The following is a 10852-nucleotide window of genomic DNA, read 5'->3' as shown; positions in this document are numbered from 1 at the left end:
AGAAAAAAAAAATATCAGATGCAAAAAAAACGCAACGCAGAAATTTTTGGTCATATTTAAAGTGTAATATTTTTGTTATTTTTAGCTCTATTTTCATGAATTTTTAGCAAGCTGTATATAATTACGTCAACGTTTAAGTCGTAAACTCAGTTTTTATAAATTTTAGTTTTTGACATATTATACAGGGTTAATCGAGGGGTTGTTTTTTACCCTAACTTTAAAACACCCTGTGCAATAATTTCATGTGTAAATTTTTCTAAAACATAATTTTACGGTGAGCAATATATTTATTTTTATTAGACTGTGTTAAAAAGCGTGTTTTTTAGCTTCGTTTTCTTTCATAATATTTTTTGCGTCTAATGTAGTAGTTTAGGCTTTCGCGGCCATCGTTTGAAGAATTTTGGTTTTTCGGGTTATTAGGCCGTCGTCGGTTAGAATTGCTTCCTAACGTTTCGCTAGCACGAGTGGCTAGCATCTTCAGAGGTATGTTTGCTCCTTGTTCTTGTGTTCTGTAAGTCTCGTTCCTACTGAGCGTTTGGTAGTTTCAATATATACGCTACAGCAGGAACAAGGTATACGGTAGATCCCTGCAGAGGATAATGGATCTCTTTTGTCTTTGGCTGGTCTTAGGCAGTCCCTTATTTTCCGGGTAGGTTTGTATATGGTTTTGATGTTATGCTTCTTGAGAACTTTACCAATCCTATCGGTGACCTGGGAAACATATGGAAGGAAGGCCTTATTAATGATGTTTTCCTGTTCATTGACGGCAGGTCTCCTCTGCCTAGGTGCCAGCGCCGCCTTTATTTCTCTATCATTATAGCCACTGGCAAGATAGGCTTTATTTAAATGACTTAGTTCCTCTTGGATGTGTTCATTAGCACAGATACGTCTTGCCCTATTTGCTAATGTTCCGATAATCCCCTGTTTTTGGCTTGGATGGTCATTTGTAAGTTTTTGTAAGTACCGGTCTGTATGAGTGGGTTTTCGATACACCGTGTGATCCAAGAGGTCGCCATTTCTCTTGACAAGCACATCGAGGAAGGCCAGTTGGTTGTTTACTTCGGTTTCCATGGTAATTAATTAACTCGGAAGCTCAACCACCACGCCTTTATGGACTACCAAAAATTCATAAAGGTAGTGTCCCACTTAGACCGATAGTGAGTGCTCCAGGATGGCCTACTTATAACTTAGCTAAATACTTGACTACGATTCTACAACCGAAAGTCGGCAAACCCAAACTCTTATGTGAAGGATTCAACGAATTTCGTCCAAAAGCTAAAAGATATAAAACTGGAACCATCTGACATCATGGTAAGCTTCGATGTGGTATCTCTATTCACGAGAGTACCCCTAGGCGAGTCAATGAATCTAATCAAGGAATCATTCCCACCTGACATCGCGGAGCTCTTCCGAGTGTGTCTGACTGGTAGCTATTTCTTATGGAACGGCAATTATTACGAACAAACAGAAGGTGTCGCAATGGGTAGCCCAATCAGCCCAATAATTGCTAATTTCTTTATAAGGAGATTTAAAGAAAAAGCGCTAGAGTCATCCGTTTTGAAGCCCGCTGTATGGTTTCGTTATGTGGACGATACATTTGTGGTTTGGAAACATGGACGTGACAGCCTAGATGACTTCCTTCATCACCTTAATTCGCAGAGCCCGAGCATAAAATTTACCATGGAAACCGAAGTAAACAACCAACTGGCCTTCCTCGATGTGCTTGTCAATAGAAATGGCGACCAAATAGGGCAAGACGTATCTGTGCTAATGAACACATCCAAGAGGAACTAAGTCATTCAAATAAAGCCTTTCTTGCCAATGGCTATAATGACAGAGAAATAAATGCGGCGCTGGCACCTAGGCAGAGGAGACCTGCCGTCAATGAACAGGAAAACATCATTAATAAGGCCTTCCTTCCATATGTTTCCCAGGTCACCGATAGGATTGGTAAAGTTCTCAAGAAGCATAACATCAAAACCATATACAAACCTACCCGGAAAATAAGGGACTGCCTAAGACCAGCCAAAGACAAAAGAGAACCATTATCATCCTCTGCAGGGATCTACCGTATACCTTGTTCCTGCGGTAGCGTATATATTGGAACTGGCAAACGCCCAGTAGGAACGAGATTCATTGCCACAACATCTGGATATCATCCTCGTCTGATCAGGGAAGCTGTTGAAATTCACAAACATCCAAATAATTTCAACAGGAAGGAAGAAACTTTCTACCTTAACAGAATTTGGCATCCAGCTATATCTAGGACCAAAGTAGCAGCACAGAGAAGTAGACCAGTTCCGGAATATAACCCGAAACCATAATAACCCGAAAAACCAAAATTCTTCATTTTTTGCGTTGTTCAAATCTATTCTCTACGTCTTTAATGTCTCATGAATGCTGACAAATCTCAGATTTGTGAGAATTGCTCTTTCTTAAATAATATTTATGTTCTTTAATTCGAATATTTAACGGTCTAGATGTTTCACCAATATAAAATTTATCACATCCATATATTTATAAAATTAACATTTTAACTAAACTTGGAGACGATGGAGGACCGTCTTGAGCACTGCCGTCAGTTTTCTAGATGGTCTTCTGTAAAATAAGCAAAATTAAAAATATTAAAATCTATTACTGTAGTAATATACGACCACCTTGTATATGTACAAATTGTATTCCGGAAACTTCAGTATCATATTATGCATATAAAAATAGCAAAATAAAACACTAAATCATCAGAATACACCAACACTTAAAATTTAGTGTTTTATTTTGCTGTGTAACACCAAAGGTTCCAACCCTCAGCTGTAATATAAAAATAAGTAAAAAAGTTCGTATAAATATGTTCTAAAATGCTTAGTTTCGGAAATACAGGGTCTAGAAGTTTTCATTTCGTTTTTTTCCAAGTAATTTCGGAAGTAACGTCAATATTTGGGTGAATATTGTTGTGTGGAAGTTTTTTGACATGAGAAATTTGATTTTCATGTCAATATGATACCTGCTTGTAAAGGGCGCCACCTACATATTTTTTAACTGGTTTAAAGAGTAATAACTTTTCGTCCGCACCTGTGTAAAACTACTGAGTAAAAGAATATATATTTTCGACGTTTTTTACGTAGAAAAGGTCTCTCGGTAAAAATCGTTATGAGTAATGGTTCTCGAGATATTTGGATTCGAATTTATCAATACCTGTCATCATTGACATAAATTAAACATGGTTGACTAAATAGTTATTAGACTGAAATCATAAATTTGAAATGATTTTGTGTCAAAAGTTGAAGAGAAACTGTTTTATCATCATTTTTTTTCGCAGAAAAAATTATGATTAAAAAAATAAAAATTTCTCAAATTTATTTTTTCAGTCAAATAACTATCTACTGAACATGTTTATTTTTTTGTCAATAATGACATGTATTGACTATTTCCATTCGAAATATCTTGAGAACAATTTATTGTAGCGATTTTCACCAAGAAATATTTGTTATGTAGAATGTCATGGAAATGTATATTTTTTCACTCAGTACAGGTACGAACAAGGTTATACAGGTACGAACAAAAAGATATATACAGGTTCTTATTATACAGGTACAACAAATATTTATACTTTATATATATTATATAAATATTTATTATTATTATATATTAATTATATTATGATATTACAGGTACGAACAAAAAGATATTACCTTTAGTTAAAACACAAGTAGGTGGCGCCCCCTACAAATTAGAGTCATATTGACACCAAAAATCAAATTTCTCATGTCAAAAACTAAATCCAAAACTAAACATTTTAGGACATATATTTATACGAACTTTTTTACTTCTTTTTATCTGCAGAATATGCGGCCGAAGTTTCCGGAATACAGTTCGGACCACCCTGTATACAAAAAAATAGTTGAATCAAAAGGTTCAGAAAGGAACTCCTCTAATATGATTCATATAACCGACATTTCTCTTATAGACAGCCTCCTGACGCAAAAGTCCAACGCGGAACACGATCTTCAAGACACAATAGAAAAACACTCCCCGTCATTTTATTTACCTTTTTCCATTCTTCTGCAATGCTTCTCGTCCGTTGTTTAGCAACGGATCGAGTGAATAAACAAGGAGATTCCGATAGTACTGGAAATGTTACACAGCGTTCTCGACCATGAACTGCAAACCCAAACCGCACCTTTTGCACGAGAATCGAAACGTGTCTAGTCCGTAGCTCGTATCATCGAGCTATTAAGCGATGGAGCCATTCAATTTAAATCTCAGTTAATGCTTGAATTGGACGGCAATTGAAAACATTTTTGCAGTTTTTTCTTTTTTCATGTTTTTGTAATCCTGTAGGCCCTACACATAAGGTTTTACCTGTCAGTTTTGCATGACATGTAAAACGTAAGATTCAGTAAAAAAAGGAAATTATGAGAATTAAAAAAGTGTTTAGTACACACAACCAAACTTATAAGGAATCACTCTTTATTTGTATGTATATCCGGTTTTATAGCGTCCTTCATCGCCCTCCGGTCTCCATGTGCTCCAAGTCTGTTGTCCCAATCTCCTAGTAGTATGTTCTTTTCCGACATGGCTCTATCGATTCCTTGATTCCAAGAAAGTTTAGGTCGGCCTCGTTTCCGTCTCTCAGTAGGTGTCCACTGCAACACTTGCTTTGGTATTCTCTCGTCCGCCATTCGTTGTACATGGCCGTACCACTGCAGCTGTCTTTATTGTATTTCTTGTACAATATTACCCTCCACCTTCATTTTGTCACGTATTTTCTCGTTCCTAATTCTGTCTAAACGGGAGATTCGGAATGATCTCAGCCAGAAGTCCATTTCGGTCGACAACTTCTTTTTTTGTCTTTCTGTTAACTGCCATACCTTAGAGCCACATAACAATACTCTTTTCAGGATCGCGTTATAGATCAGTTTTTTTCTATGATCCGAGATATCCCTAGACCAAAGCACCGAGTTCAGCGCTCCTATCACCTTTCTGCCTTTACCATCGATTTCCTTTTCGCATCTCCCTTTGCTTAGAAACTTGCATAAAATAGTTCCCTTTGTTCTTTTTCTAATGAAACACTCTATATTATTTTTTATTAGTTGGAGAGTTAAAAAATGAACAATATTTTTATTTAAAGTATTTAAATTTTTTTAATGCTTTCGCAGATAGACGCAGTATTATTTCTCTTGGAAATTTCAAGTTCTTGAACCTTGTATTGAAATATTCTTATATTATTTTTCTTGGGCACCAGGTTCCGAAAATGCTGAATTATGTTTCTATTTTTTTAATCTTTATTTATTCTACGAACAAACGTTTCGGCCAACATTTCAGCCTTCATCAGTGTTATATATCACAAACTTGACAAAAATTAGAATCCAAAAACAAACAATACAATCTCTCACAGCACAAAAACATAATATTCAGTGAAGTTAGTCAAACAATATAAGTTTGTGACATCATTTACTAACATTGCTTGTCCGTTGCTCCATAGTTTTTTTTTTCGATGAGGAGAGAAAAAATCTTCCATAAGACACCCATAGCTGAGTAGTGTCGGATTCTTACCGACTAAAAAAACCCTCCTCCCCTCGTTTTGCCTTCAATGCACCGGTAACCGCTCTCGCATTTCTTCAGTACATTAGGCTGTCTAAAGTAGATGTTCTTTTTCTTTAGTCTCAATTATGTCTCTGACCGTCCTATATGCACATTCCCATGATTCTATGCCCTTTGTTAAACTTTCCATCATATTACAGCTATTAAATGTAAGTCCTGTAAGTATTTGGAATCGATATCTTTGTTGACTCCACCGGGAACAGTCGTACAGTGTATGCTCAACGTCATCTACTGTGCCGCAGTATTTGCAAAGGTCAGTATTGGACCTTTTCCGTTGAAAGAGATACTGTCTAAAACACCCGTGTCCTGAAAGTGCTTGAGTCAAAAAGTAGTCCACTTCACCCTTTGAGTTCATCCACGTCTCAATATCTGGGATCAGCCTGTGCGTCCAGTGTCCGTATTTTCCGTTGTCCCATTTTTGCTGCCAGCGTCTCATTTGGTTCTTTCGGGCTTCTTCTTTTGCAATACCCTCATAAACTTCAAGCCTTTCTGTTATTTGTAGTTCTATGGGAGGAATTTTCGATGTTACATTTACGGCTTCTCCAGATATTGAACGATACGCACATGCAACTCGGATGCATGCAGTTCTCTGAATTCTACCTAGCTTTTGTACCAGTCTTTTGCTTTCCGTCACCTTGTGCCACGCTGGAGCCGCATATAGAATTTGTGAGTGCATCACACCCATGAGAACTCGCCTTCTAGATGATCTTGGTCCTCCGATATTTGGTAAAAGTCGAGTTAATAAACGTGTGGTGTTCTCGATCTTTTCTATAGTTTTATTTATATGCTCAGCGAAGGTTCTTTTTGTGTCTAGCCACACGCCAAGGTACTTAATAGCTCGCTTAGGCATAACTATAGTGTCTGTTATCTGAAACATTATAGGAAACATTATAGGAGACTTTAGAGCTTTCTTTTTGTAGTTAAAAGAACGGCTTCAGTCTTCTGCGGGGCCAACCTCAAGTTTCTGCTAAGCAGCCATTTGCACGTTCTCAGCAGCGAGGTGTTAACAATATCCATTAATATGCATTCATTTTTGGCTACTGCTACCATAGCCACATCATCTGCAAACCCTATTAATGTAACGCCCTTCGGGCATTTCTACTTTAAGCAAGTCATCATATAAAATGTTCCACAATGTAGGACCCAAAACTGAGCCTTGCGGTACACCACTATTAATAGTTAGCGTTTTCATAGTATTCTCCGCTTCGATCTGTATTGACCGATTTGAAAGATATGATGCTATGAGCTTGATCAAATTCTTCTGTATGCCTCTTCTATCTAATGCCTCTAAAATGTGTTGCCACGAGGCGCTGTTAAATGCATTTTGCACATCAAGAGTGATGACTGCACAGATTCTTCGGTTCTGGGGAGCAAAGTTTGCCGCATCATCCGCAATTCTCAGTACCTCACGTATGGCATCAACAGTTTGTCGACCCTTCCTAAAGCCGTACTGCTTTTCGGAGAGACTTTTATCGGGCTGCGAGAGTTCTTCTTTTAGCTTTCCCTCTACGTCCAGTAAACTAATGGGTCTGTATGCTGTTGGATCATGAATTTCTTTATTTCTTTTCGGCAATAAAATAAGTTTTGCTTTCTTCCAATCAGTAGGAAACTTTAATTCATAAGCCATTTGATTGTATACAGAGAGTATATACTTAGGGTTTAATTCTGTTATAATTTTTAATACTTCAGCGGGCACTTTTCCAGGTCCAGGGGATTTGTTATTTTTAATCTTATCACAGGCTTCTTTTAGTTCTTCTTGGGTAAAACTAATAATCTTATTACTAATATCACAGCTAAATATCACAGTATCGTGTTTTGGAAATAAATTACTGACTACCTTCTCCGTAAAACTCATAGTGAGTTTCGGATTTGTTTTGAATCCATGTAATTTCTTCATTACAATTTTGTATCCATTTCCAAATATATCACAGTCAAAGGTATCACAAATTGTTTTCCAACAAACTTTTTTAGCTTTTTTAATAGAATCTCTAAGTTTTTTCTTTTGAACTTTATATTCGTCCCAAAGCTAGGTAGAAATGTGCAAAATTCGGTGAGAGTGTCTCGTGAAATTTCTTCTTCTCATTTTGATACTGCTCCATAGTAATTAGGCTTAATAATGACTTTTAATACAATTTATATATTAATTTCAACAATGTAATATATTTTTCTTTTTCTGTCTTATATTTATATTGTTTGACTAACTTTACTAAATATTATGTTTTTGTGCAGTGATAGATTGTATTGTATGCTTTTGGATACTAATTTTTGTCAAGTTTTGTGATGTATAACACTGATGAAGGCTGTAATGTTGACCGAAACGTTTGTTCATAGAATAAAAAAGGATTTTTAAACAAAATAAAAATATGATTCAGCGCTTTCGGAACCTAATGTCCCAAGAAGATTAATTTAGGAGTATTATTCCTTATGGCTCTTTCAACAGTAAAATAGGTAAGAAAGAAAAATCATTGGATGGCAAATCAGTGGGTGGCTTCGCTAAAAGTTTACTGTGGAAAATTCAATATGAAATATATAATAAAAAATAAAAAATATTTGCGAAAACGTTAACAATTTTGAAATATTCTAAATACAAAAATGTTCATTTTTATTTATTCTTATAAAAAATAAATAATGTTCGATCAATTTCTGATTATAGTAAACACTGTAACGTATACAATTTGTTTACTGAAATTTGTGTTAAAGTTCGAGGATGATATCAATCTATCAGAGATCGTCCATCGTATACATCATCTAATCGTAAGATAGCGATCCCTTTAATCAGTGTGTATTTCCTAATTCATTAACGCGATACTGTTTAGTAGATTTCGAGAGTTCGTCGATAGAGTTAAGTTCAAGTCAAAATACAAACAAATTAATTTACTTAATCGGGCGATGCTTCCACGGTTTACTCATTGTAAATGGACAAAGAGCGCCTCTGTGCACACAATGCAATCGCAGAATAACAATTCACGATAAACTATCCACCGTAGAGCTATCAAATAAAACTAGAAGGATTATTTTTCAAGTAGGAATATAATGTATGTGTGTTTTAAATAAAATAATATTATATTTATAACATAACCAATGATATGAAATTCAAACTTGTGATTCATACTTAGTGTTTTGAGCTAAGAGTAATCTTGTAAAAACGTTGTCTATAGGCTTGGAGCATTTCAGCTGTATACGGCAAAAATCAGAAATTTTGACTATGTATTTCACGCCATCCCGGTTACAGTTGATGTTCATCGCATTAAAATATTATTGAAATCGTGGCTTTGTCATAATATTTAAGTATGTTAGTTTTTGCTAGTGCAGTCATTAAAACTATAAAACACTCAGGTACGAGGTTTGTGCGATGTAACGCTGTTTGGGGGGGGGGTCAACTTTCGTTTAGATGAAATCAGTTATTAGAAAAAAAAATTGTCTTTAAAAAGCTACTGTGAACCACTGAAAACACAATTTTTTCTGTGGAAATGCGTAATTTCCAAATTTTGCACTTTAGAATAACTGAAATCTGCTATAAAAAATAGATTTTGCGTTTTATTTTTTATATTTTTCTGAACATATAAACACAAAAATTTTCCTGCTGAAATAAACTGTTTTCATTTTCTTTAAGGAACTTTATTAGACTTTAGAATAGCTGAAATCAGTTATATAAAAAATAAATATATCTTTGCCTTTTAGTAGTCTTCACGAATTGAGGAAAATAAAAATTTTCCTGCGGAAATAAAAAAAAACTGTAACCATTTTCTGAGGAAATTTAATATACTTTAGAATAGCTGAAATGAGTTATATAAAAATAAAATATATTTTTGCCTTTTAGAAGCGTTTACAAACTCAGGAAATGAAAAAATTTCCTGCGGAAATGCATGATTTTCATTTTAAATTTTTGTAAGCATAAATACATAAAAAATTATCGTTTTATCACTTTTGAACCAAAAAAATCATTTAAAAGTGTCTAATATCCTAACCAATCTAATAATAAATCTAATAATATTTTTACAAAATCACAGTTAATTATTAAAATATAAAAACCACAGCTTAACACCCTCCACAAAGAAAATCTAACCAAAGCAACCCAAATCCTAACAAATCTAATAATATTTTTGCAAAGTCACAGTTAATTATTAAAATATAAAAACCACAGCTTAACACCCTCCATAAAGAAAAGCTAACCAAAGCAACCCAAATGCTAACCAATCAGCCAATCTAATATTTTTGCAAAATCACAGTTAGTTATTAGCTTTAATAAAAAACAAGAATAAGTGCAACATTCCGAGGTACTTATAGTTTACAAGAACCTATATTATCTATTCTACAAGAATTGTTATTCCTCCGAAAGATGTTTTACCCTACCCAGCACCCCTATTCGCTCCCGGGTCCCGTATGCTTCTAAACTGAAAAATGTATGAAAAACAAAGTGCACAAAATGACATTGACACATTTCCGCACAATTTTTATTGTATTTCTTTGCTCGTAAAGGCTCGTATAAAACAAATATTAGTTCATTTTTCATGTAACTGATTTCGGCTATTCTAAAGTCAAAGCATTTTTTTATGTAAAATAAAAATAAAAAATTTCCGCAGACACTTTTTTGTGTTTTTATGTTTAGAAAAATGTCTAAAACACACCTCGAAGACTAGTTTTGATGTAACAGATTTCGGCTATACTAAAGTCCGAAAAATGAAAATGACGCATTTCCGCAAGAAATTTTTTGTATATTTGTACTCCTAACGCCTTCTAGAACGCATATATAAAGTCATTTTTTATATAACAGATTTCAGCTAAACGAAAGTTGAGCAGTTTGGGGTAGTAAAAAATGAGTGAAATAGAATCCGAACTATAGGCGTCGTGTTGTATTGTGACAATTTAAAAAAAAAACAATAAAATTGCCGAAAAATGTTAACGCGTAAAGGACAGCCTAATTAGGGCGTTATTGGGTGCAATAACATTTAGTAACTCAACTTTCCCGGATATTGAACTCTTCCGAAACAACATTTTATGGTTTCATAGTTTTCTCATACCGATTTGATCAAAAGCCAAAAATGGATTCAACCAGTTCGACGAAACAATTGAGTAAACATAGTGCGTCGTTACAAAATCAAAAAATTAAATAGACATATACCACCATATACTATGAGAGAATAAAATATGCTTTGCAATATTAATGGTATACTTTTATTAATCTAGTGATTAAATGTTTTATGAACATCTTTTAAAATTATAATTATGTACCTTTAAAAAATTTCGTTAT

General features: G+C 34.6%; 2 protein-coding genes across 2 annotated transcripts; one reads left to right on the top strand and one right to left on the bottom strand.

Annotated features, from left to right (window-relative positions):
• Positions 1–477: 477 nt before the first annotated feature.
• Positions 478–1071, bottom strand: LOC115879021. Its single transcript, XM_030895649.1, has one exon. It carries the CDS (start codon positions 1069–1071, stop codon positions 478–480), a length of 594 nt encoding a protein of 197 aa, XP_030751509.1.
• A 237-nt stretch (positions 1072–1308) lies between these two features.
• On the top strand, positions 1309–2324 carry LOC115879020. The gene is made up of 2 exons (XM_030895647.1): positions 1309–1692; positions 1734–2324. The coding sequence occupies exons 1-2, from the start codon at positions 1309–1311 to the stop codon at positions 2322–2324; spliced, it is 975 nt and encodes a 324-aa protein (XP_030751507.1).
• Positions 2325–10852: the final 8528 nt, after the last annotated feature.

Source organism: Sitophilus oryzae, unplaced genomic scaffold (assembly GCF_002938485.1).
Source record: "Sitophilus oryzae breed Bouriz unplaced genomic scaffold, Soryzae_2.0 scaffold_1559_pilon_pilon, whole genome shotgun sequence".
Classification (NCBI taxonomy): Eukaryota; Metazoa; Arthropoda; class Insecta; order Coleoptera; family Curculionidae; genus Sitophilus; species Sitophilus oryzae.
Note: the sequence above shows the minus strand (reverse complement) of the source record. Positions and strands in the feature narration are given on the sequence as shown.